This window comes from Carcharodon carcharias, chromosome 22 (genome assembly GCF_017639515.1).
Source record: "Carcharodon carcharias isolate sCarCar2 chromosome 22, sCarCar2.pri, whole genome shotgun sequence".
In the NCBI taxonomy this organism is placed as follows: domain Eukaryota; kingdom Metazoa; phylum Chordata; class Chondrichthyes; order Lamniformes; family Lamnidae; genus Carcharodon; species Carcharodon carcharias.
Window position 1 is genome coordinate 57045473 of NC_054488.1, and position 27923 is coordinate 57073395.

The 27923-nt window shown below is 41.5% G+C and overlaps 1 protein-coding gene, 1 long non-coding RNA gene and 1 other non-coding gene across 20 annotated transcripts in view; 2 read left to right on the forward strand and 1 right to left on the reverse strand.

Moving 5' to 3' along the window:
* Positions 1-11916, reverse strand: part of bptf (bromodomain PHD finger transcription factor) — a 137724-nt gene extending 125808 nt beyond the window's left edge. For all 18 annotated transcript variants that reach the window (XM_041216641.1, XM_041216644.1, XM_041216645.1 and 15 more), the window contains exon 1: positions 11430-11916. In XM_041216641.1, coding sequence (XP_041072575.1) covers positions 11430-11916 — 487 coding nt within the window. The remainder of the gene's footprint in view (positions 1-11429) is intronic.
* LOC121293583 lies at positions 11108-12854 on the forward strand. The gene is made up of 3 exons (XR_005946563.1): positions 11108-11203; positions 11395-11442; positions 12760-12854. It is a non-coding gene; the product is annotated as an uncharacterized LOC121293583 (long non-coding RNA).
* A 7449-nt stretch (positions 12855-20303) lies between these two features.
* On the forward strand, positions 20304-20385 carry trnas-aga. The gene has a single exon. It is a non-coding gene; the product is annotated as a tRNA-Ser (tRNA).
* Positions 20386-27923: the final 7538 nt, after the last annotated feature.

The following is a 27923-nucleotide window of genomic DNA, read 5'->3' on the forward strand; positions in this document are numbered from 1 at the left end:
TCTGACACACACAGGCATTCTTCTCCATTATTACTACTCTCTTGGCTTGCTTTCTGTTATCCAGCAACACAATACATTTTACCAAAGAGCCTCCATGTTCTTTTGCTAAACCAATCTTAATAAAATGAAGATCATGCTGGCTATTCATTGACAGGCTTACGATTTTTGCATATATTGATGCATCTCTTTTTTAAACAGAGTATGGTAAAGCCCTGGTCCGCAAATATCTGTCATGATATATTCGTCTAGTTGTATTGAAAATAATCCTAATTCGGTATAAATACAAGGCTGTTCTAATGCAAATACAATGTGTAAATCTAGTAGGGGTTGATTATTTGCTCTCATCACCATAAAAACACATTTCTGGCACCACAACAGGCATGATTATTTGGCCCAGTAACCTCTTTCTTCAAAAAGGTACGCCATATGCACTTTGCTTAATTTCACGTGTTTGCATCACTTATTAGTGCAAATTCAATCTGCACACATTTCCAATCAGCAGGTTAACAGCAAGGAAACCAGGTGTGAAAGATCAGCAACAAAATATTCCAACATTGGAATTTTAGTTCAGAACAGTAATTTAAAACAGTGAAGCAATTCCACATACTGAAATCAATGATAGGCTATCAGATATCAGCTTTACATGGTTGTCAATGTCGAGGAAACACCTGTCTTAACAGCCAATTTTAAAATTAGATGGAAATTTACTTTCTTTAACAAATCCAATTGCAAATCAGTCACAGTGGAGTGTAAAAATTCATTAAACTGGGGGCCCCCACCTCTCTCAATGACAAATTAACACCATGGCAGCTACATCCAGTGTGATAACGGGTTTGATATCTGGTCTGTTTCAACTGACCCATATTCCCATGAGTACCATCTGCCTTATGTGGCACCATACCCCAACACATCAACATCTTAAGACTGGAACAGGATATGGGGAGTTCGTGTAAAGAGAAAAAGGGATGGGGGGGGCAAGGGCTTAATAACTATCCTAGCTCAATTCTTTAAATGAGAAGTAGATTTTTTCAACTGATGCACAAAATGTCAAAGTATGCAAACAAGCTTGTCCAAAATGGTTGTGGTTTCAACAGCACACACAGTCAGTAACATGTTTACCCAGTCCAGAAGCTGCCAGACTGAAGTTACAGGCCCACTGCAAGTAATATAAATACATGGTCAGTGATGTCACCAAAAGTGCCTGGCAGTAGGGAGGCAGAAATTGGCAAATTTCAATTTGAGGTTAAAAATATCAATTATGGAACAGGCTGGGTTAATGTGCCCTAGGTAAATTGGGTAGGTAAACACTTAAAACATTCCCTATATTTCCCTTCCTCTATAAAACCACAATAGCTGACTGGAATTGCACACTATTTAACAAACCACTTCTGACTCCTAAAAAAGATTTCTATTTTCAGAATACAAACACAAAATACTGAATAATATTCTGATCAGTGTCATCCCCTCCAGATAACAGAGTGACAAAGTATTGCTGAGTTTCTGCACTACAAAGATCAGCAATAACCATCATCAACCAGTGTGAGGCATTTTAAATGGCTCTTGAGTTGTGCCAAAAGGATGCACAAATGGCATATTGCATATGCCAATCTCAAGTGTAATCAAGCCTTATGTTTTGATGGGTTGTATAGGTATTATATTCTTCATGGAGCATTGCCAACACCTTCTCATTGCTTTCTGTCCACTTCATTTTTTCCAGGCTTCTTTAAACCCATAAATCACAACACTCTAGAAACATTATCTTATAACTCAAAATCAAATTCTTCACTAGCTTTTCTTCAGTACTCTATTCAGTTGGCCAATCAATATCCTATTCCTTCTATTAAATACAACTTTTCCCATTTAAAATATAAACAAGAGCATACATTTCAAGCAAAGAAATAACTATACAATGACGAGCAAGTGTGGAAATAAAGTATGTACAGTAGAATAAGTCAGTGTTTTAGATCTTAAAATGTATTTCTTTTGAATAGGTTTACTTTATAGAAACTAAAATATGTATTTACTGAACTTCTCTTAACATAGACCTTTGTCAGACAGCTAATTACAAAATTTGAGTTTGAGCCATACTAAGAATACTTGTGGCCCCGAGCACAGAATATTCCTCCCATTCCACTCCGCCGCCATCTCCCAATAGTCAGACAATCTACCCCCTTCTAGTAAAACATTTCAATGCTGGCATGAGTAGCAATATAAACAGGAAATGCTGGAAATACTCATCAGGTCCAGCAGCATCTGTGGAGAGAGAAAGGGTTAATGTCTTAGGTCTGTGACCTTTCAGAGTTCTGATGAAGGGTCATCATGGACCTAATACATTAACTCTGTTTCTCTCCACAGATGCTACCTACTTGCTGAGTATTCCAGCATTTTCTGTTTTAATTTGTGTGGATTAATAGTCAGTGTTCCATTTTGATTTTCGACATGAATTCTTCACATGGTAGAAATTTTTAAAAGTTCCTACAAAAAAGAATGAAGAACTTATGTTTTTTAAATGTCCTTATACAGCAAGCCCAACCAATGTCAATGGGGGAAGCTCGCAAACCTGACTGTATGAATGTGCTCAAATACCACTTAACTTCGAGGTACTTCTGCAATTCTGCCATTTAAACTGTACACTATATGTATACCTCACTTTACCGGGCTCAATATTATCTTCCTGCTAGTCCTTCCAAAAGAGCTATCAATGCTACATAAAGAAAATTAAATCCAAAATATTTGTAAGCAAATGTTTAGCTATCATAACTCTTTTAAATGGTTTTACGTTTAAAAATTATTACATTGCTGGGAGTGTCTCAAAGTACAAAGATGCTTCAAGTATCTGCTTCTTCTATCATGGAAGAACCATCTGTCACTACTCAGTTTTGGTGATTCTCTTATGAAATCATCAAGTATAAGTTTCCCTGGTTTTCAAGTGAAAATTATGATCCTTAGCTCTTAAGAGATAGCATAACATTATTTTGGACAGCTACCACTATTCATCTACAATTGCTCCTTCAACAAGTAGTAAAACGTCTGAATGCTTAAAGGCAATGTGAGATGCTATACTAGCCTATAAAAAGCAGAAAAGCTACATTTTCAAACTCCAGCCCAAAATTTACATAGCTAAGATATCTAGTGCAAAATGTCACAACTAACCTCAGAACCCTTAAGGGGGTGGGTGGGGAAGAAAAGCAGCTTTCCTGTTCCCAATAGTGATTGTTGTTAAAAACGGTTTGAGGGGGGGACACTGAGCAAGAACCCAGGGTTGGGCACAATGTACCATGACCAAGGCCTTACTGTTGCTGTTCATACATGACGAACAGTCACTGTTCAAGTTATTAGACAGTTTCCAAATCTGTAGAATTGTACTCAGCTATGAGTCAATGTCATCGAGAGCACAAAAGAAGAGAAAAATAATCAACTGCTGCAATTTCCCACACTGATTTGTACCAAAGTTTCAAAGACCTGAATGTAATTAAAATGTTGATAAACCAGAATTCTGGTGAAATAGTTCTGGTATTTTGGACTTTTAACAGATACTATTGTTACAATTTCTCCACTGTACTGCACTGCAAGAAATAAAAAATATTGGGGGACTGGATGACAATTGTCTAATACAATTTCTCTTCACCTAGTATTCCCAGGTCAAATCCAGAACCAGCTGCCACCCCCTTACGAGACCTAATGTGAAATGTGTTGATGCAAACTCAACCAAAGTTCTTGCTGACCACAAGGCTACATCACAAATCCATTCATTTTTCTCAGACTATGTTGGTTTGTAAGAGTTGAAAACGCAGGAAGGGAAATCATTCACACCAGTACAATCAGTATTGGGTGCTTTTTTATTTTTTGGAGGTTGTAGTTGAGGGTCATTATTGTTTAATGTACCTTAACATTGTGGCCTCATCTAGTTTGAATTGTGGAAGAATGAAACAAAAAAAATTCCACACCTATTTTCTACTTTTACATTTTAATCTGCCAGCAAATTTCTAAAGATCAATACAATCCAAGGAGGTAGTTCCAGTCACAGATTTGACAACATCCACTAAACTGTGGAACTCCACTACTGTTGGAGCAAGGTAGTGCAGGTGATTCACAGTGGCGATTATCATCAACTGCATTAGTCTGAACGTCATGGTACCAGCAAGAAAGAAATACCATTACCCTCCACCTGACTGTCCCTATACCAGACTTAATGGTCACTGCAAGTACATATATGTTGTTATTGTTAATTAGATCCTTTTCTTCAAATCAAAAAAATCACTCACTTTGAGTGCATGTACTTAATTTTATTATAATTTGTATATACTTAATTATATATACGTTACAGTATCTTTCCACTCAGGCCAAAACTTGTATTAAATCATGTAGTACAATTCCCTTCTGTTTAAGTCACTATCATGTTATGCACCACTTCACAACCAAGCAGCATGACCAACTCCTTGGCATCAACCATTACTACTCTGGAACCAGCTATTATATCCACAGCAGCAAAACAGCATTAAGAACTCAGTCTCCAAATTCTCTTCCACTATGGATAGTCGACTTTTTCTTTTCAAACCATGCCTCACCCAATTGGGACAAGGGATTCACCATATACCAAAATAAAAACATTTCCAAAAATAAATTATTTCTTACCACGACATGAAACAGCACTTTGGCTTGGTAGTAGCACCTTAGTTGATGAAATCGAACATAAGAAAACCAACCTACATAATTCCAGTTGATCTGTTAACAGTTTTATATTACAATATCATTAAGTCACACCTTTGATTAAACTTTACGCCAGGAAGGTAACATATTGATGTAGTTCTAACATGCTCCACGCAGAGCAATCCCCCGATCTCAGTGTAAAGATAATCCTTGAGTAATATGCACTTCCCTTAGAGGGAAGGGGAAAAAAATCAGAAGTTAATCCAGAATGATGGAATGTCCAATGGCAGTGACTGTCATGGGAAAGGGGGGATGCTTTCAGCCCTACCACTCTGACAGCAAGTGAATTAAAAAAGGAGGACAAAATAAATAAACGCATGATCCCTCTCCTTTCCCTAAATTACCTCTTAGCCGACGGAGGGTATCTAATGCATGCCTGACCAAGATAGACCACAGAAATGTAACCGGCATTCATGATAAAAACCCTAACATACTTTGGGGTAACTATTTAACTTGTAATCAATCACTCCGAATCAGGTTGAATGGGGTACGTTAAAAACAAAGATTCTTACAAAATCAATTTCCTAGTAGTGCATTACATACAGATTTCACTTGCACGAGTCTTCAAAAAAATTAATTCTTCTTTTAATTAATCACACAAATTGTCAAAAGGAAAATAGGGAAGTGAATACTGTGCCATGCTTGGCCATCTCTAATTCTCACCTAATCTTGAGAAGCATTAAGAAAGCATAATTTCTGACAAGCATGCATCAGTCTTGGATCAGTGGCAGCACACCCACTGAATCAGAAAGCTATGTGTTCAAGCCCAGCTCCAGATATTTGAAAATATAATCCAGGCTCCCACTTCTGTGTTGACTTTTGGATGAGATATAAGTAGAGGGCCAGGTGAATATAAAAGATCCTGAGCCACTATTCAAAAGCTGCAAGGGAATTCTCCGAATGTCCAGTTAATGTTACTCCTCAACAATCATTAAAACAGATACATTACCAATTATGTCAGTGTATTACCAATTATGTCAGTGCTGTTTATGGGAATTTGTGGTGAGCAAATCAGTTGTTGTATTTTCCATCACTACAACAGTGACTACAATTCAGAAGTATTTGATTAACTATAAAATGCTTTGAGACATCCTGAGGTCATGAATGGCACTTATATAACATTTGGTACCCACTAATCAGTACTATTTGGTACCCACTAATCAGTACTATTCAATCCTGATACCAGTAAGCTGGATGAAAAATCACAATGCTACAATACAAAATGTTTATGAAACAAGGAATAAGTGTTAGATTTGTTCAGGATTTTAAATCTGCTCCTGACTGGCTTCCAATAGTTACAAGCGGAAGCCTGAGAACAGGTCACCTGGTTATCCAGCTGGTGATAAAAGAACGTTTTATTTTAAAAATCACATCCTCAACAAAACAATCAGGACAGCAGATCCTCAATCCAGATGGTTGCCTTGGTATCTATGGCATCTTCTGATTTGGTTTAATGATTGCACTGCTTTGCTCACAGACAAATGGCAAAGTTCTAAGGGAAAATAGATGTCTTCCCTACTTTAATTTAGTTTTATTTATAGCTAACTGACAAAAATGTCACATACACAGTTAATGTGAATCTACAGATGGTGCAATTCAAACATTTAAAAATGACACATCTACGGAATATGTTGTTCTCTCAAAAGCAAGGGCACCACAGGTGCCGGAGCAGAATTGAGTACATAATTAGGGCAGATCCTTCAATGCAATACCTAGGGAGCCTTCATTGTTGGAAGTGACGTCTTTCAGATGAAATGTTAAGTTTGAGCTCCATCTATCTCCTCAGATGCATGTAAAAGACCCTACGGGACTATCCTAAGTATAGGGAGTTCCCTTGGTGTCCTTGCCAACACTTATTCCTCAGCTAGCATTACCACAACAGATTAACTAGTCAAGTTATTTTACTTGCTGCTTGTGGCATCTTGCTTTGTGCAAACTGGCTGCAGGATTTGCCTAAACAACAATGAAACATATCCAATTTCTGTTCTAGTTCAGATTGCCCCCGGCCCCTTTCCTAAGTTGAGTGTTGAAAAGATCAGATATGCAAAGAATAATCATAAGTAAAGCTTCTAAAATAATTGGTGATCGCCAACCCAAAAGTTAACTCCAACCCATGAGTGGAACATTGAATATTACAGGCTATTGCAGACGCAACCCACTGATATAAGGTCCATGCAGAGGTGTGACATATTGGTACAAAGTACAGCTGTTGAATGTAAATGTCATTAAAGTAACTTCCATACCTGGAACTACCCTTGCCCATATTTATAAACATTTACTCAATGAACAGTATCAGAGTTTCCATTGTTTTTGAATTTACATATGACCCAAGTATGCTTACAGCAGACCTCTGCTCATACCAAGTTTATTAGCAACATAGGATAATTAATGGTCCAAGATTCTGTTTCTGTACTCCAGTCAAAATTTCCTCTTAGGATTGCAGTAGCAAAATCGACTGACCATTGGCCAGAAAAGAAAATATGAAGCAAAAAGAAAATAAATGGTGCAAAATACTATGATAGTCATCTGGATTGATACAAGAAAAAAACACTCTCTTCTTGCAATTATACTGCCCAATTGGTAGCTTTAAAAATCGGGACCATGAGTTCACTGCATATCTGTAAGAGGACAAGAACTTTGGAAAAGGAACATTTTAATGCCACAAAATTAAACTACTTTTTTTTAAAAATGAAGTTTTGTTCTCTGATCACAGTAAGCCCGTCAATCCACAAATATGTTCCTTATCTGGCAAAGAAGAATAAATTTGGGTAATCTAATCTTCATTGCACTCCCAAGGATTTTGTTACAATAACCAAAATGAGGTCGATTCAGGTCATAACATATGTCAACTGGCAAGTTACAGGTACCATTATTTTATTCCTCTCCAATCCATTTTCACATTTTCCTATCAGTTTTATAATTCTAATCCCCCACCAACCAAATCATTATTTTGTGGAGAAGTCAATATTAAACAACATCCTCATCAACGGGGTACGCAAAAGCAGTCTGTTGCCCTCTCAAATTCACTTCTACCGTCTCAACTGTTACAGCTGCAAACACAAGTTACTGTGTAGAGAACTCACATCTTGCATCACCTCATTAAAAAAGACATGTATTTATACAATATACAATATTTACACAATTAAACTTGAATATAAATTGTACAGCAAGTCTGCTGAGTTCTTGGAAACTTAGTACATGGTTATTCACTATAACATTTAGCTGAATACAACAAGCATTCTGTGAGAGGGAGGACTTGGTTGATGTATATTCGTTGGTAAAAAGTTAGGAAGTTTTTTTTGGGGGGAGGTTGTTGAATTGCAGATCCAATAAATACTTTTGGAAGTTTTGCTTAATCTATCACGGGATGCAATTTTAAATGGAAACATCGATGTACTTCTTGCAATCACATTGCAGTGCACTCCACTTGGAGTGAGATGACAGAAACCAGTGATGTTTGTGGATACAGTACCAACCTACAGGGAAGGTGCCAAGCTCAATCCCTGGTATGCCCATTATCTAACTGCAACTGCCACTTGCAAAGGAAGCATTATATTGGGTGCTTGTGTACAAATGTTTTGAAGGTGGCAGGACAGGTTAACAAAGCAGTTAATAAAGCATACGGAATCCTTGGCTTTTTAATAAGTACAAGAAGAGGGAAGTTATGTTAAAACTATAAAAAAACACTAACTTAGCCCCCACAAGAATATTGTGCCCAACTCTGGCACCACACTTTAAAAAAGACATGAAGGCTTTGAAGAGGATAAAGAAGAGTTTTACTAGAATGGTTCCAGGGATGAGGGATTACAGTTACATGAACAAACTGGAGAAGCTGGGGTTGCTCTCCTTAGAACAGTGAAGGTCTGGAGGAGATTTGAGATAGGTATTTAAAATCATGAAGGATTTAGATAGGCTAAAAAAGAGAAACTATTTCTAACAGATGGCAAATCTATAACTAGAGGCACTGATTTCAAGTTCTGAACCAACGGCAATATGAGCAATATCTTTTTATTTTTTAACACAACTAGTAAACACGATTTGGAATGGACTGCCCAATGGGTGGCAGATACAGGTTCAATAAAAACTTTCAAAAGCTAACTGGATAATTATTTGAAGGAAAAAAGTTTGCATGGAAATGGAGAAGGGCGGGGGGCGCAGAACCCATCTCCAAAAGCACCAGAGTCTTTAGGCAAAATGACCCCCTTCTGTGCTGTTCTATTTTATAACCATCCCATTTTAAGTATGCCACAATCCAACTTTCAAAAGAATGTTACGCACGCACCCTGTTGCCAGATCAAATGACTGAGCAATTGGTTTATAAGCATGCTGTTCAGCTACACCATAAATATGTGGAATCAGGTCACAGGTCAGCCAGAATCTTATTGAATGGCAAAACAGGCACAAGGGGCTAAATGGCCTACTCCTGTTCCCATTTCCCTTTAAGAACTTGATATAAATAAGATATGAATCGTATGTTATCAATTATATTTGTGAATTGACTTCAATAACAAAACATTCAAAAGCGTAGTGATTAATAACTGTTTGATTCTTTAATGGACTTGGTGAATTCTGGTGTATTTATGAATGGGCAGCTAATTTATTTATATCGTTTTTTTTTTTAAAAAGGGCCATGGGAGCAGGAGTAGGTCACTTAGCTCTTCGTTCCACATTCCATGAACTGTGGTTTAAAAGTGAACACGAGTTTGGGGAGTGATGTGGAGGGAGGGGTTGGCGGAAGAGAGAGAGTACATTCGGAGTACAGTATGAGATGGGTTTTTAAAGGAGGGAAGAAAGGTAACGTTTCTGAGATCCAAAGATCAGGGACATTGTGACTGAAGGAATGGCTAGTGAAGGTGGGATAGAAGGTGTGCGGAAAAAGTAGCATGAAATGTCGAAGCAATACAGGTTACAACACGAGATGACTATTCGAGTGTAGATGGGATCTGACTTCAAATCTACTGATTATTTTTGATGTGATGGGGTACAGAAATTCACTTGGCAAGGAAATTGTTAATGGATTTGTAAAATGCTGTTGAAGAGGTGTCTTGGGTTGAGTTCTGAATTAACTGGAGTTTGTGAAGTAGGTATATCAGTGAGGGGAGCATTAAACAAGGGATTCTTGAAGTAATTATAGCATGGATTTGGGTTTCAGCATTTGAGGCAACACTCTGGAGGCAGAACCCTCAATTTTGGTGATTGACCTAATGTGGGGGAGGAAAATTAACTTGGGATTAAATGTAGTAGAAATGTTGTACACAACCTGGATGCACACAAAGCATGGGAAAAAAAGTCAAACGAACTGAAGCCAGCATCACCTCGGTATTCACAAGAACCAGAATGTCAAAATGGTATCTGCATGCAGGATGGCAGCAGAACTACCCAAGTCAACAAAACAATCAAACAAGCGTAAAATAAAAATGTTATCAAGAGGATTGGATCTCCATAATCCAAATATACGGTGCTGTATTAAAAATTGTAAGGAGTGTCAAAATTAATTGATCAACCACTATTTCCATAAGCCATCGTGGTACATGATTACAAAGAAAACATACACCGACCTAAAAAATATAGTTTGAGTCAGTTTGATTCTCAAGGGAAGTTGTACCCTTCCTTACCTTTCACATTACTGACAAGGTTGCTTTGTAAATCATAAGTCTGCAAGTTTTCAAAGTAGTTTGCCATTTGCAAATTTCACTGTACTAAAAATAATTAACAATTCTGGGAAAATATGCCTCAATATTCACTTTAAGGGTTTAATTTACCTTTGAAATAATAAGTGCTTAAACTCTGCGTGTTAGTTAATAAGCATGAAGCAAAGTATTTGAAAATAAATTTGCCTTGGGAATTAAAGTTACAGACTGGATCTGAACATCTGATTCTAACAATAAAGACAAGAGAAAAATCTTGTATAATTCATCTGTTCTGTTCTAAAGTACAGGACTATTTAACCTCCAATTTTAATCACATGTTTTTAAAATTATGAAGTTGAGTTTGAATTGATAGAGAACCCCAATGTTGCTCCCTTTATTTTATCTGAAGAGAGAAACAACAGGTCTATGGTTCAACTGGAGAAACTTCATCAACAAGGTTTTGATTTGAAATACTAATCTGTTCTTTCCAGATAAAATAAAATTGATTACCACCAACCTCTTTAGTTGTTAGGAATTTCCAGAATTTTACTTCAAATTTCCACCAGCTTTATTTCCTTTTTTAATGAAAACAACTGTGGCCAAACAAACACGGGCTTCATTTAAAAATAAAAAGTCAAGGTGAAAACCCCAGCATCAGGTTAAAAATAGTTATTTCGCTGATGTCAGAAATAATTGGACTGTCAATATTGCCATTTAGGTTCATCCCCCCCCACACCCCAACCAAGTTCTGTAGCAGGATGAGCAGCTGCCAGTGTGCAGTTTGACCACATCCCAGCCATTCAGCAATACTGCAAACAACTACTCTCCATGATCAAACTAAAGCAACTTCAGATGGTGAAAGTGTAGGTCAGATTAAATTTTTCAACAGTTCAGTCGCACTTTTGCAAATGTCATGGCAACTGTTGCATGCAGGCTTACAAAAGGAGTTTGATGAGTTTTGCATGTGCAATTACTTAACAAACTGCAATCGCCAAACAATACAACCAAATATGGCGTGAAGCTTTGACCAAACAATATTTTTTTTTAAAAAAAGGGACGGAAGAACCAGCCAATGTTGAAATGCGTTACCTGGAGTACTGCTGTAAGTGCTGTGACTCCTGAAGCTGCTCTCTGTGCAATAACTCGCATCGTCGTCCTCGTCCTCCTCTTCCTCCTCCTCGGTGGCCTGGTGATAATCCGAATCCTGCTCGTCCTCGTCCTCGTTATCCCGCTCGTCCTCGTCGTCGTCCTCGTCCTCCTCGGACACCAGGCTCTCGTCTTCCTCCTCACTCTCGTGGTCGTCGTAGATGACTTTGTTGACGGTCAGCCTGCGGGAGCGGCCGCCTTGTCGCTGCTGCTGAGCCGCGGCCTTGGCCCTGCCCCGGCTCCCTGCCTTGCCGCCTCTCGGGGTCCGGCTCCCTCTACCGCCAGCTTCGACGTGATTCAGCCGCCGGTCGGCCCCTCTGCCTCTGCCGGCCCCGGTGGCCCGGTATCTCAGGCTCCCGGCCGGTCCCCCGCCACCTCCCGCCGGCGAAGCATCGAGCGTCTTGGGCGGCCTACCTCTCCTTCCTCTCATGGTGATTTCCCCCCCACCCCCCCCCCCGCTCCGCCTCACTTTATTTTAAACCCCCCCCCCCCACCACCACCACCACCACCACTTCTCCCTCCTTCCTTCCCCAAAATCACCTCAGCCCCCTTCCCTCCTCCCAAAGGGGAATAAAAAAAGGTTTGGATTTATTATTATTCTTATTTTCACAGACTCTCCCTCCCGCCTCCCTTTTCCGCAGTCGCCGGGAGGGAGGCGCCGAGCCTCGAGCACTCTGATTATTGTTATTTTGTTTTTCTTTTCCTCGCTCTCGCTCTCTCTCTCTCTCTTTTTCCCACCCCCCCCCCCCCTTCCCTCCTCCTCCGTCGCCTCCTGCTTCACTCCAACCTTCCGGCATCCATGTTGTATTCGGGGATCGCCGCCATTTTTGTCAACCAGTCAACTGGTCACGTGACCGCCTCCCGCCAGCCCTCTTTCCCCCCCCCCCCCCCCGCCCCCATCACCACCACCTTCCGCGCGCTCACGCGCGCCGCCTCTCGGGACCCGGCACGATTCACAATACAGGAACTCCCGGCCAGCGCAGGCATCACCAACACCTTGTTTACGCACACCTAAAAATAATATATATATATTTATATATCATTTGCAAAACTAGTAAAATACAACGGAAGAAAAATTGAAATGCTTTATATTATATATGCAATAAATATGTCTCAAATGCGAAATTATACATACATATAAGCAAAACCTAGTGAAATAAAACCCCTGTTTTATGTATTATATATCCAAAAGAAATGCAAAAGAAAAATATGAGCAAAAACTAGTAAAATACAATAAAATTAAAAATGTTTTTACATATTACATATTTAACAGAAATTCGTAAAAAGGGGAAGACGCAATATTATAAAATCAAAATACTACGGATGATGGGAATCTGAAAAAGTCATATTCGACTGGAAACGTTAACTGTTTCTCTCTTCACAGATGTTGCCAGAACTTCAGAGTATTTTCAGCACTTTCAGTCTTTATTGACGCAATGTGATGTATTTAACTAGTAGAATGCCGAAGGAAACCTGCTATTTATCTATAAGAAACAAAACATTGTACAATGCAAAAAATGCGATGCTATATCGTTAACACATCATTGTAAAATACAAAAACAATTAAAATGCAAAAGGAAAACAATGCAGTTGAATAAAAATAATAATCATTCATATCTAAAACCAGCAGAATGCAACAAAGGAAAAGTAATGCCATTGTTTTATATTATGTATTTAACGAGAAAAATGCAGAAGAAAATCCATGCATGTTTCACTGCGCATTTCACGCAATGCAATTTTTTCCAAATGCAGTTTGTGACCTTTTTTGCAAAAATGTGCTAGGCTGAATGATATAGCAACTGTTAAAAGAACTTTGCAAGAAACCCCAACATCTGAAAAGGAACGGAAACTTGTCCTTTTTGCAACAAACGCGAGAGGTTGTTCGCTGTTCGCAATTGGTTACTTTTTTTTGTCTCCATCCGGAGGTAGCGATTGGATGGGGTGGGGAGGGGGGAGTTGAGCATTTCCGCCGATCCAGTTGGAAATTCGAGCATTAAAAGAAGTGAATCAGACCGAGAAAAGATTGGGGCCACCGGGGCGGGGGGAGGATTTATTCTGTTAAAGGGCTGGAGGATGGTGGGGAACAGGGGGTTTTGGAGATTGGCGGCAGCAGCCCACAGCCAGTCAGTGCTCTCATGACACCCCGCCCCACGGCAACTGCCAATGAAAAAGGCCCTTACAGAGAAACAAAGCAACAAATTCCGCAAAGCAAAAGCCTTTAAATACAAAGTTCCGCTCTTTGTTTTTGTTGCCTGCGCAATTCCATGCTAGATCGTTATTTTGCAATGGTTGCAGACCTGCAGCAAACAGGCTTCTTTCTAATGCCCCCTCCCCCATGGAAATCCCTGGATCCTTTAAATATATAAAAATCTGTGTTCTGGGTGAAAAGTTCATTGGCCGGGCGGATAAACAATTGCAACCGACCCAACCACATTCTCAAATTGTCAAAGAGCGTGGCTGCTGTCTGTGTGATGTCCACAAGTGAAACCACCACCCCTCCGCTAACCAACAACCCGCCCCAAACAAACACCCAACCTTTATTGTTCTACAGGAAACTTCTAAATGGAAATATCAATCAGGAGCGAGTTGTTTTTCATCTCTCCCCACTACACATCTGCTTTACAATCCCTGAGCAGGACCCCCAGGTGGGAGAAGTTCAGACATCAGCCTCGGGGTGGTTCACTCCTGGGATCAGCTCTCTGTCAAACTGGGGTTACAATAACCTGTTTATGCCATTTATTGGTAATGGGTTTCTTCCAAAAGTGAGAAAAGGAAGAAAGGCAAAGGGTCAGTGGTGACAATTAAATAATTTAGGATTTAAAGCTGCATTTTTTAAAATCCAATTTCACGGATGTTTTGATCAATGCAAATATCTCGCATTTGTATTTGCAAAGAAGGGTTGCCGTGTTAATGATACTGGGCTATTGTTGGCTATGAAATCCATCAAAGCACAGCTAACCTATGAGTGGACAAGAGGTTATCACCCTGAAATATTAACGCTGTTTCTCCACAGATGCTGCCTGACCCACTGAGTATTTCCAGCATTTTAATTTTTTACTTCAGCCCCAAAGTCTTATTTTTTTAAGTAAAATTTTCTGCTCCTGTTCAAAATCTCACAACTTCTGCCTGTATGTGTGAATATCAGACAAAAGTGGGATTGAGCTTCTCTAATCTATCTGTGAATAAACAGCTTACTGACACTCCAATGTCCAGGCTCACACACAAAAAAATGCATTTTGGAGTCAGCAGTATCTCTGATATTTTACCTAACAAGATCCGTAGTCTTCAAAGAGATAAGGCAGAAAGCAAAGAACTAGATGTTCATTAAACGCATTTAACCCCCAATCGTCAACAATCAACTCTTGAATCCCATTTTGCATTGCCACAATTACACAAAAGGAAATGTGCAATGGAATTAAGGAATAAAGACACCATCCCAGAAATAAGATATAAAATGAATAGACTATGATATAGCCCAAACCCCTATTTATAAAACACATAAATAGGATATAAATGATTGAGAATTTAACAAACTCAACCTGACAACATATGATCTATGGATTTTAATACAAAATGCAGAATGCAGTATGCCTTCATTTTTATTCTGTAAATTAAGGAGACTTGCATTTTGCAATGTATTGTAATTATTTATATAATAAATGTTCATAATGGTGCATGCAATTCTTTCATTATTTTAGACATCATTTTTGTTTTAATCATTGTCTATATTTATGTTAGGAATTATGATTACTTGTTTTATTTGTATCATCATCACAGTTCAGTGCCTGCCACCATGATGATTTTTTTCAATAAACTAATTATCTATCACAACTGATAGATGAAGGAGATAAGGCAGGAAAGTGGAGTTCAGGTAGAAGATCAGTGATTGAATGGCAGAGCAGAGTTAAAGGACCAAATGACCTACTCCTGCTCCTATTTTCTGTGTTCATTTCACAAATTTCTATTAAGAAGAACAGCTAATCAGTAGAAGAAACCCTTGCTGTTTCCCCCTCCCCCACCCCTACCCCATCTATTTTGGGGACTGTCACTGCTGTCTCAGCTGATATAAGAATTCAAACCTAGGAACGTCCATTCCTCCTGGCTCTATCCTGCCTCTTAGGCAGTCTCTCAAGATCAAAGACTAGTAATCCAGAAACCCAGGCTAATGCTGTGGGTTCAAATCCCACTAGAGGAATTTAATAAGCCTGGAATTTGACTATAAAACTATCACTGATTGTTGTTCAAAATCCACCTAGTCCCCTTTAGCAGCTTTACCTGGTGTGGTCTAGATGTGACTCCAGACCCACAGCAAGATTTTTGTCTCTTGAATAGCTTCTGAAATGGCCTAGCTAGCCACTCAGTTCTACCACTATATTATGGACTGGTTGAGTCCTAAAGGACATAGCTGCTAGACTGGGCCTGTAACAGGTGGTGAGAGAACCAATATAGGGGAAAAACCTTGTCCTCACCAATATACCTATCACAGGTGCATCTGTCATTGACAGTACTGGTAAGTCCCATCTTCATATTGAGGACTCTCCATCATGTTGTGTGGCACTACCACTGTGCTAAATGGGATAGAATAGATTTGAGCATCCATGAGGTGCTGTGTGCCAGCAACAATAGAATTGTAAAGGTTGTATTCGACCACAATCCGTAACCTCATGGTCTGGTATATCCACCCCCACTCTACCATTACCATCTAGCTGAGGGAGTCAATGATGTTCAACGAAGAGCACAGAAGGGTATGCCAGGAGGAGCACCAGGCATACCTAAAAATGAGGTGTCAATCTGGTGAAGCTTTAACACAGGACTACTTGCATGCCAAACAGTGGAAGCTAACAGAGCTAAGAGATCCTACAACAAATGGATCACATCTAAGCTCTGCAGTCCTGCCACATGCAGTCGTGAATGGTGGTGGGCAATTGAACAATTAACTGGAGAAGGAGGCTGCACAAAAATCCCCATCCTCAATGATGGGGGAGCCAAGCACATCAGTGTAAAAGATAAGGCTGAGGCATTTGTAGTTGTCTTCGACTAGAAGTACTCTGTGGATGAACTCTCTCGGCCTCCTCTGGAAGTCCCCACCATCACAGATGCCTGTCTTCAGCCAATTCAATTCACTCCACGTGATATCAAGAAACAGCTGAAGGCACTGGATACTGTAAATGCTATGTGCTGGCAATAGTACTGAAGACATGCTCCAGAACTAGTCACTCCCCTAGCCAAGTTGTTCCAATTCAATTAGTATCTATCTGGCAATGTGAAAAATTGCCCAGGTTTGTCCTGTCCACAAAAGGCAAGACAAATCCAATCCAGCCAATTACCACCCCATCAGTTTACTCTCGATCATCAGCAAAATGATAGAAGGTGTTGTTGACAGTGCTATCAAGCGGCACTTGCACAGAAATAACCTGCTCACTGATGCTAAGTTTGGGTTCTTGCAGGGCCACTCAGCTCCTGACCTCATTACAGCTTTGGTTCAAACATGGACAAAAGAGCTGAACTCAAAGAGGTGAGGTGAGAATGACTGCCCTTGACGTCAAGGCAGCATTTGACCGAGTGTGGCATCAATGAGCCCTAATGGTGATTGCACAATTTTCATAACCATTCATGACTTCTCAGATACTGAAGCAGTCTGTGTCCACATGCAGCAAGACATGGACAACATTCAGGTTTTGGCGGTTAAGTGGCAAGTAACATAAGTGCCATGCAAGTGCCAGTCAATGACCATCAACAACAAGAGAGAATCTAACCAATTCCCCTTGACATTTAATGGTATTACCATTACTCCCACTATCAACACTCTGGGGTTACCATTGACCAGAAACTGAACTGTAATGGTGAGATAAATACTGTGACTACTAGAGCAGGTCAGAGGCTGGGAATTCTGCAGTGAGTCACTCATCTCCTGACTCCCCAAGTCCTGTCTACCATCTACAAGGCTCAAGCCAGGAGTGGAATACTCTCCACTTGCTTGGGTCGGTGCAGCTCACAACACTCAAGAAACTCAACACCATCCAGGGCAAAGCAGCCGCTTGATTGGCGCCCCATCCACCACCTTAAACATTCACTCCTTCCACCACTGACGCACAGTGGCAGCAGTATATACCATATAAAAGATGTACTGCAGGACCTCACCAAGCCTCCTTTGACAGCACCTTCCAAACCCACAATCTCTACCACCTAGAAGGACAAAGGCAGCAGATGCATGGGAATATGACCATCTGCAAGTTCCCCTCCAAACCACACACCATCCTGACTTGGAATTATATTGCCATTCCCTCACTGTTGCTAGGTCAAAATCCTGGAACTCCCTTCCTAACAGCACTGTGGGTGTATCTCTTCTTTTTTTCTTATGGGGACATCTTTTCTTTGATAAAAGTTTTCAAAGCATTTGACAATGTAAGTGAAAAAAATCACTTGTAGTAATGGACTGCAGCAATTCAAGAAGGCGGCTCACCATCAGCTTCTCAAGGGCAATTATGAATGGACAACAAATGCTGGCCTCATCAGCAATGCCAATATCCCATAGAAGAATATAAAATTGCATTTGTTATTGGCCCCCACACTCCACAGTCATGTAATCTCCTGAAGAAGACCAATAAACGGGGGAAAAGAGCTGGAAAATTCCTCTCATTTCAAATGGAAGAAAATTAAATGCAGATCAGGTTTTATATGTTAAAACAATTAATATGGTGATTTCTAGAAGTAAATGAAATATAAAACATTCAGTAAAATGCTAAGGGGTATATAAGAATTGGAAGTATAGATAGGAAAGTCTGCAATTGGGTTGAAAGTTCTTAGTAAAAAGACCTCTTTCATACAAATAGAAAATCTTGAATTGCAAGCAGGGTCTTGTCTTTGGGCGATACTTTCTGTAATAGCACACATTTTCATGTCTTATCTTTCAAGTAGAAAATTGAATGAGAATTGCCTCAGTGAAAAGAATTTTGGAAGAAGACTTGAGCTGATCCATTTGATTTTTAAGCCGGATGTCAACACCCTTCATCCTGGGCAACCTAAGTTGCTGACTTTTTGAAGCCAAATCGAGGAATGATTCATGCTTTCTAATTAGTGCAGGAGGCGGCTAAAAGGTGGTTTCTCAAACAGGCAACAATAAAAAAAAACCTGATAGTCAGCAAGTCAGGCGGCATCTGTGGAGAAACAGGGTTAATGTTTCAGATTGATGGCCTTTCATCAGGACTGGGAAAAGTTAGAAACATAATAGGTTTTGAGCAAAGGGGTGGGTACATGGGATAAAGAGAAAAGGAAGGCCTGTGATTGAGTGGAGGAACAGGAAAGATTGAATGACAGAAGAGTTGTCCTCCAGGACCAAAGGGAATGATGATGAGGCAAGAACAAAGGAACAAAAGATGTGTTTCAGCAGGTGTGGTGAGTGTAATTAAGAGAACAAGTGAAACAAGCAAAGAAAATGAAACAGAATGGAATGCAGATTATTATCTGAAATTGTTGAATTCAACGTTGAGTCTGAACAGCTGTAATTGAAAGATGAGGTGCTTTTCCTTATGTTGAGCTTCCCTTGAACATTGCACTAGGTTGGGGACAGAGATGTTGATGTAAGAACAAGGTGGAGAATTGAAATGAAAGGCCACTGGAAGCTCAAGGTCATGTAAGGAAAGAACTTGTGTTTACATAGCATCTTTCGCAGCCTCAGGACCTTCCAAGCACTTTAAAACCAATTAATGATCTGCCTTGTTTGCCCTCCATAGATGCATTATGGCACACTTCTCCACAATGAAGTGAGTGCTAGCGACTATTTGACTGTGGCTCTCATCGCCGATTGTGCCTCCTAATTGTCCCTAATGTAATTTGGTAAATCAACTCAGGCCAGGGTCTGAATCAGAGATCTTCCTCACGTGTATGACTCAGTACCACACAGGGCAGTCCACTTGCCTACTGAATCATCTTGGGAAGTCTTAGCATTTTAAATTAAACTTTATTTTCATGCTGCATAAGTTGACAAAATATGGTAAGTTATTTTCGGATACATTTGCTTGTGGTTTAATTGTATTTAATTTGATCTCCAACCATTTATCGTAAAAATATTTTTCGTTATCAACGGGAGATCATGGGAATGGTGCGGGTAATAAGTGCATCACGAAGCATCTCTTGGCTTTTGCACTGGTTTGGTGGGATGTTGTCATGTTCTTTTAATGACGAGCGAAATAATGAAACCTTGTCTAGTCAGGGAAATAGTGAAACACGGGTCGTGATTAAAATGCACCTCAAATAACTTAACATTCTTTTCCGAGGATTCCTCTGTACCTGTATTTGCCAGCCCTCTGTCACTGGATGGCGCAGCCTGTGCGGATAACAGACTGACTGATGCCTGGTCATTTTATTTACTTATTTTGTAAGGATTTGTTTTGTTTGGATTTGTTCTTGTGTGTGTGTGTGTGTGTGTGTGTGTGGTGGTGGGGAGGGGGGGAGAGGGCAGACCATTGTAAATAAAAGCCTCCAATGAATAAGTGGGACAAAACTGAATCGGTTGACAGTGTCTGCCCAGATTTGGGAAAATGGGAAATAAGAAGGCAAGAATCGAAATACTCGATCCAAAGCAAATGGTTGGATAAAACTCCTCCAGCTGGACAGGATTTCCCGCCCCGGGCGGCAGCTTCGCTCTGGGCATGAATGAGGAGTCGCCGCGACGCGTAACTCTTTGTGACCTCGGGTGACCCCTCGGCGCCGATTGCAACATTCGGAATCCGAATACGAAGTGTTACAATGTTCCAATTACTGCCACTCGAATGTTCTCTGACTACAGCAAATAGCAACAAAGTATTTTCAGTATCGGTAGTCGTGGCCGAGTGGTTAAGGCGATGGACTAGAAATCCATTGGGGTCTCCCCGCGCAGGTTCGAATCCTGCCGACTACGATCTGATTTTTTTTCTTTCTTTTGTTTCCTGCGACATTTTGTCATTTTACACAATTGAAACAGATCAGTACGACCCAATTATTTCCATCACGAGGTTGAAATTCGAACAAGCGCAGAGTCCATATTGTGATTACTTTCCGCTCCTCTCAAACACCCACTGTGTCAAAACAAGCTCAAGATTATTTCGCATTTACTATTTCCATTGCATTGATTTTTCCGAGCATCTGCTGAGAGAACCCCTTCATTGTTGACGTCCCATAAATTTATCAAGACCATTTGTCTATTATCCAGCAAAATTTAAAAGCGATAATATTAAGTTGGTTAAAATTGCTGCATTTCTTCAAAAACAATTTGTACATTGGGAGTGCTGCCCCCAACCGAAGCCATAACATATTGCAAGTACTGTACTTCCGGAGGCGATCCGACTTGTTGATGGGATGTCTATCTCTGCAAATCTATGTGGTAATACCAAATCGATTCGTATGTTCCAGATTTTGTCCCAATGGCCAATTTTAATTAGGTAAGGTAATTAACTACAGTCCATGAGGGACTTTAGGCATCTCTCCCTGTTATCATAGAATGGTTACAGTACAGAAGGATGTCATTCAGACCATAAAAACAAAAAACTGCCGATGCTGGAAATCCAAAACAAAAACAGAATTACCTGGAAAAACTCAGCAGGTCTGGCAGCATCGGCGGAGAAGAAAAGATTTGACGTTTCGAGTCCTCATGACCCTTCGACAGAACTAAGTAGAAATAGGAAAGGGGTGAAATCACACACACCTTAAACCAGCTTATATTTCACCCCTTTCCTATTTCTACTCAGTTCTGTTGAAGGGTCATGAGGACTTGAAACGTCAACTCTTTGCTTCTCTGCCGATGCTGCCAGACCTGCTGAGTTTTTCCAGGTAATTCTGTTTTTGTTTTTTCATTCAGACCATGTCGTCAGTCCTGACCCTCTGAAGGAGCAATGCACCTAGTGCCACTCCCCTACCTTTTCCCCAGAGCACTGCAATATTCTCCCTTTCACTTAAGGATCCAATTCCCTGTTGAAAGCCTCAATTGACTCTGCGTCCAACACTATCAGGCACTGCATTCCAGATCTTAATCACTCACTGTGTACAAAATGTTTTTTATCATGTCGTTATTACTTTTTTGGCAATTATCCTAAATCTGTGCCCTCTGATTCTCAATTCTTCCACCAATGGGAACAGTTTCTTCCTACGTACTCTGTCCTGACCCCTCGTTGTTTTGAATGTCCCCAGCAAATCTCTTCTCAACCTTTTCTTCTCCAAGGAGAACAGTCCCAACTTCTCCAGTCTTTCTACATAACCTTTAAGTTCCTCATCCCTGGAACCATTCTCGTGAATCTTTTTTGCACCCCCTTGAATGCCTTCATATCCTTCTAGAAGTGTGGTGCCCAGAACTGGATGCAATACTCCATAATTGAGGCCAAAAGTAGTGTTAGAGAAAGACATGATTATATAGCTTGAGGGGCATGCAGCAAGGCAAGGCAGCAGCTGTCCATGAACTACTACAGCTGGTCTGGGGATTGAACCTATGTTATTGGTATCATTCTGCACCACACTCCAGCCATCTACCCATTTGACCCCCACCTAGTTTGAACTGGTCTAAATGTATGTTGCTATTATGGGGCAAAGGCAGGTGCTTGGAGTTACATCACAGGTAAATCATAATCTCATTGAACAGCAGAACAGGCTCAAGGGGTAAAATGGCCTTCCCCTGATTGTACATTCTGAAAATAATTCCAACACTTCAAAATACCAAAGGAAATCAACAGCATTTTCCAAACCCGTGACATCTACCAACTGGAAGGACAAAGGCAGCAGATGCATGTGAACACCACCAGCAAGTTCCCCTCCAAGCCACACCCCATTCTGACTTGTAACTATATTGCTGTTCCTTCACCGTCACTGGATCAAAATCTTAGAACTCCCACCTTGACAGCACTGAGTGTGCCTACACCACATAGACTGTGGTAATTCAAGAGGGCAGCTCACAGCCGCCTTCTCAAGGGCAATTAAAGATGGGCAATAAATACTGGCCTTGCTAGCAATGCTCACAACTGATGAATGAATATAAAAAACAATGTCACCCTACCAGCCCAAGACAAAATTATGATTAGGGAAACTTTATGATACATGGGGTGGTTTTGACTTTTTGTCGAAAGCATCATATGGTAAAGCACCAACTCAACATCAACAACAACTTACATTTATATAATTGCTCCTTTTACTTAGCAAAACATTTCATGGTGTTTCATTGTTTAGGGTTCAGATCCGAGCAAGACAAGGAATGCAATTAATGGATAAAAACAAAAAACTGCGGATGCTGGAAATCCAAAACAAAAACAGAATTACCTGGAAAAACTCAGCAGGTCTGGCAGCATTGGCAGAGAAGAAAAGAGTTGACGTTTCGAGTCCTCATGACCCTTCAACAGAACTAGGTGAATCCAAGGAAGGGGTGAAATATAAGCTGGTTTAAGGTGTGTGTGTGTGGGGGGGGGCTGTGTGGTTTGGGTGGGGGGAGAGAAGTGGAGGTGGGGGTGGTGTGGTTGTAGGGACAAGCAAGCAGTGATAGAAGCAGATCATCAAAAGATATCACAGACAACAGAACAAAAGAACACATAGGTGTTGAAGTTGGTGATATTATCTAAACGAATGTGCTAATTAAGAATGGATGGTAGGGCACTCAAGGTATAGCTCTAGTGGGGGTGGGGGGAGCACAAAAGATTTAAAAATATTTAAAAATAATGGAAATAGGTGGGAAAAGAAAAATCTATATAATTTATTGGAAAAAACAAAAGGAAGGGGGAAGAAACAGAAAGGGGGTGGGGGTGGAGGAGATAGTTCAAGACCTAAAGTTGTTGAATTCAATATTTAATCTGGAAGGCTGTAAAGTGCCTAGTCGGAAGATGAGGTGTTGTTCCTCCAGTTTGCGTTGGGCTTCACTGGAACAATGCAGCAAGCTAAGGACAGACATGTGGGCAAGAGAGCAGGGTGGAGTGTTAAAATGGCAAGCGACAGGGAGGTTTTGGTCATTCTTGTGAACAGACCGCATGTGTTCTGCAAAGCGGTCGCCCAGTTTACGTTTGGTCTCTCCAATGTAGAGGAGACCATATTGGGAGCAACGAATACAGTAGACTAAGTTGGAGGAAATGCAAGTGAAATGCTGCTTCAGTTCAAAGGAGTGTTTGGGCCCTTGGACAGTGAGGAGAGAGGAAGTGAAGGGGCAGGTGTTACATCTTTTGCGTGGGCATGGGGTGGTGCCGTAGGTGGGGGTTGAGGAGTAGGGGGTGATGGAGGAGTGGACCAGGGTGTCCCAGAGGGAATGATCCCTACGGAATGCCGACAGGGGGATATGAAGGGAAGATGTGTGTGGTGGTGGCATCATGCTGGAGTTGGTGGAAATGGCGGAGGATGATCCTTTGACTGCGGAGGCTGGTGGGGTGATAAGTGAGGACAAGGGGGACCCTATCATGTTTCTGGGAGGGAGGAGAAGGTGTGAGGGCGGATGCGCGGGAGATGGGCTGGACACGGTTGAGGGCCTGTCAACGACCGTGGATGGAAAACCTCAGTTAAGGAAGAAGGAGGACATGTCAGAAGAACTGTTTTTAAAGGTAGCATCATCAGAACAGATGCGACGGAGGCGAAGGAACTGAGAGAATGGGATGGAGTCCTTACAGGAAGCGGGGTGTGAGGAGCTGTAGTCGAGGTAGCTGTGGGAGTCAGTAGGCTTGTAATGGATATTGGTGGACAGTCTATCACCAGAGATTGAGACAGAGAGGTCAAGGAAGGGAAGGGAAGTGTCAGAGATGGACCATGTGAAAATGATGGAGGGGTGGAGATTGGAAGCAAAATTAATAAATTTTTCCAAGTCCCGACGAGAGCATGAAGCAGCACCGAAGTAATCATCGATGTACCGGAGAAAGAGTTGTGAAAGGAGGCCGGAATAGGACTGGAACAAGGAATGTTCCACATACCCCATAAAGAGACAGGCATAGCTGGCGCCCATGTGGGTACCCATAGCCACACCTTTTATTTGGAGGAAGTGAGAGGAGTTGAAGGAGAAATTCTTCAGAGTGAGAACAAGTTCAACCAGATGGAGGAGAGTAGTGTTGGATGGGGATTGTTCGGGCCTCTGTTCAAGGAAGAAGCTAAGGGCCCTCAGACCATTCTGGTGGGGGATGGAGGTGTAAAGGGATTGGATGTCCATGGTGAAGAGGAAACGGTTGGGGCCAGAGAACTGGAAATTGTTGATGTGATGTAAGGTGTCAGAGGAATCACGGATGTAGGTGGGAAGGGACTGGACAAGGGGAGAGAGAAGGGAGTCAAGATAATGAGAAATGAGTTCTGTGGGGCAGGAGCAAGCTGAGACGATCGGTCTACTGGGGCAGTTCTGTTTGTGGATTTTGGGTAGGAGGTAGAAGCGGGCCATCCGAGGTTGGGTGACTATCAGGTGGGAAGCTGTGGGAGGAAGATCCCCAGAGGAGATGAGGTCAGTGACAGTCCTGGAAACAATGGCTGTTTTCAAGTGATGCAGCATTTCACTTGCATTTCCCCCAACTTAGTCTACTGCATTCGTTGCTCCCAATGTGGTCTCCTCTACATTGGAGAGACCAAACGTAAACTGGGCGACCGCTTTGCAGAACACCTGCATTCTGTCCGCAAGAATGATCCAAACCTCCCTGTCGCTTGCCATTTTAACACTCCACCCTGCTCTCTTGCCCACATGTCTGTCCTTGGCTTGCTGCATTGTTCCAGTGAAGCCCAACGCAAACTGGAGGAACAACACCTCATCTTCCGACTAGGCACTTTACAGCCTTCCAGACTGAATATTGAATTCAACAACTTTAGGTCTTGAGCTCCCTCCTCCACCCCCACCCCCTTTCTGTTTCCCCCTTCCTTTTGTTTTTTTCCAATAAATTATATAGATTTTTCTTTTCCCACCTATTTCCATTATTTTTAAATATTTCAATCTTTTATGCTCTCCCCAACTCCACTAGAGCTATACCTTGATTGCCCTACCATCCATTCTTAATTAGCACATTCGTTTAGATAATATCAGCAACTTTATCACCTATGTGTTCTTTTGTCCTGTTGTTTGTGACATCTTTTGATGATCTGCTTCTATCACAGCTTTTGCCTACAACCACACCCCCCCCCACTTCTCTCTCTCTCCGCACCCCCCCCCACCCACCCACCTTAAGCCAGCTTATATTTCAACTCTTTCTTGGACTCGAACTCAAGTTCTGTCGAAGGGTCATGAGGACTCGGAACGTCAACTCTTTTCTGCTCCGCCGATGCTGCCAGACCTGCTGAGTTTTTCCAGGTAATTCTGTTTTTGTTTTGGATTTCCAGCAACCGCAGTTTTTTTGTTTTTAACAATGGCTTGATGTTCAGTGGTGGGGTCATCGTCCAGGGAGAGGTAGGAGGAAGTGTCTGCGAGTTGACGCTCAGCCTCCGCGAGGTAGAGGTCAGTGCGCCAGACAACAACAGCACCACCCTTGTCAGCGGCTTTGATGACAATGTCAGGGTTGGACCTGAGAGAACGGAGTGCAGTAAGTTCAGAGAGAGAGAGATTAGAATGGGTGAGAGGAGCAGAGAAATTGAGACGACTAATGTCGCGCCGACAGTTCTCAACGAAAAGATCAAGAGAAGGTAAGAATCCAGAGGGAGGGGTCCAGGTGGAGGGAGAATATTGGAGGTGGATAAAAGGATCCGTTGAATCCTGCCCAAAGAAGTGAGCCCAGAGATGAAGACGGCGGAAGAAGAGTTCAGCATCGTGCCGAGCCCGAAATTCATTGAGGTGAGGGCGTAAGGTTATGAAACTAAGTCCTTTGCTGAGCACTGAACGTTCAGCATCGGAGAGGGGAAGGTCAGGGGGTACAGTGAATACACGGCTCGGGCTGGGATTGTAAGATGGGGTGGGGACGGAGGGACAGGCAGGGGTGGAGGGTCCTAGATGGGTGTTGGTGTCGATGAGTTGTTGGAGCTTGCGTTCCTTAGCACTTGAGAGAAAGAGAAAAAGTTTCTTGTTGAGGCGTCGGATGAGACGAAGAATAAAATGAAACTGGGGGCACGCGCAGCTTTAAAAAAGGGTACGGCGGTGCTGCTGGATGGAGAGGTCGAGTGTGTTCATATGGCGGCGCATGGCACTGAGTGTGGATCTCAGAATGTGACGGGAACAGCAGTCTGAGAAACGTTTTATGTCCCAGAGATACCTGTAATCCTGGGTGGGTTTGAAACATGAGGGGTGGAATTTCAGTTGAAATCCATGTGGGGTAAGTTGGAGACAGAGACAGTCACTGAGAAAGGAGATATGGCTCCTCCACTTCTCCACCACCACCACACACACGCCTTAAACTAGCTTATATTTCACCCCTTCCTTGGATTCACCTAGTTCTGTTGAAGGGTCATGAGGACTCGAAACGTCAACTCTTCTTCTCCGCCGATGCTGCCAGACCTGCTGAGTTTTTCCAGGTAATTCTGTTTATGCAATTAATGGAAGTGGGTGAGCTGCCATTGAAAAGGGAACTTATGAAGGTAAAAAAGGGACAGTAAGGAAAGCAGGGCGTAGTCACTGGATTGGTAGTCCAGAGACTCAGGGTAATGGTCTAGGGACCTGGGTTTGAATCCCACCATGGTGGAATTTGAATTCAATAAATAAAAGTCTGATGATGAAACCATTGTTGTAAAAACCCATCTGGTTCACTAATACTTGTTAGGGAAGGAAATCTGCTTTCCTTGCCTGGTCTGGCCTACATGTGACTCCAGACCCACATCAATGTGGTTGACACTTAAATGCCCCCTAAACAAGGTGATTAGGGATGAGCAATAAATGCTGGCCTAGTTAGTGATGCCCACATCGCATGAACCTAAAAAATTAGGCACTCTATTTATTGGATCTGCTTCCATTATCCTTTTCATGTTGTTGTAACCCATTTTGGCTACAAAGAGGGTCAGGGTTGATTCCTTTTCCCAAAGTTGCTGATTTCAGCCTGAGTGTTATAACTGACCTCATGTTATGGAATAGCAGGATCCTGGCAGCTCCTGATTGCTATCTAGTGGCTCTTGCCTGAACTGCCGTTATAATAATCACCTGGATGATATATCAGAGTAAAATCAATGCCAATAGAAACATATTCCAACGAGGAATTCAACACTTCAAGGAGCGGAAGGGAAGAAACATGATGAAATGAATCAACACACCACAATTCTTATTATAAAACTTAGTGTGGACGGCTTGGAAGCATTGCACAGATGAGCAAGATGCAGATACGTACTCAGCATTAAGTGCACATTTCTTGATCTATTTTTTGCATTCCTTTGTAAAAGTTACCAGACCAGTTATCATTTTTGTCTGTTTTCTTTCTTAAATTTTTTTGCTCCTTCTCGTCAAAATCAAATGAACAGAAATTCTTCGCGCTATTGGAGTGATGCCTTGCAAATGAACAATCTCTCCACTGCTATCATTGACAGGTACCTGCTGGGAGAAAAATGAACTAGAATAGGTCG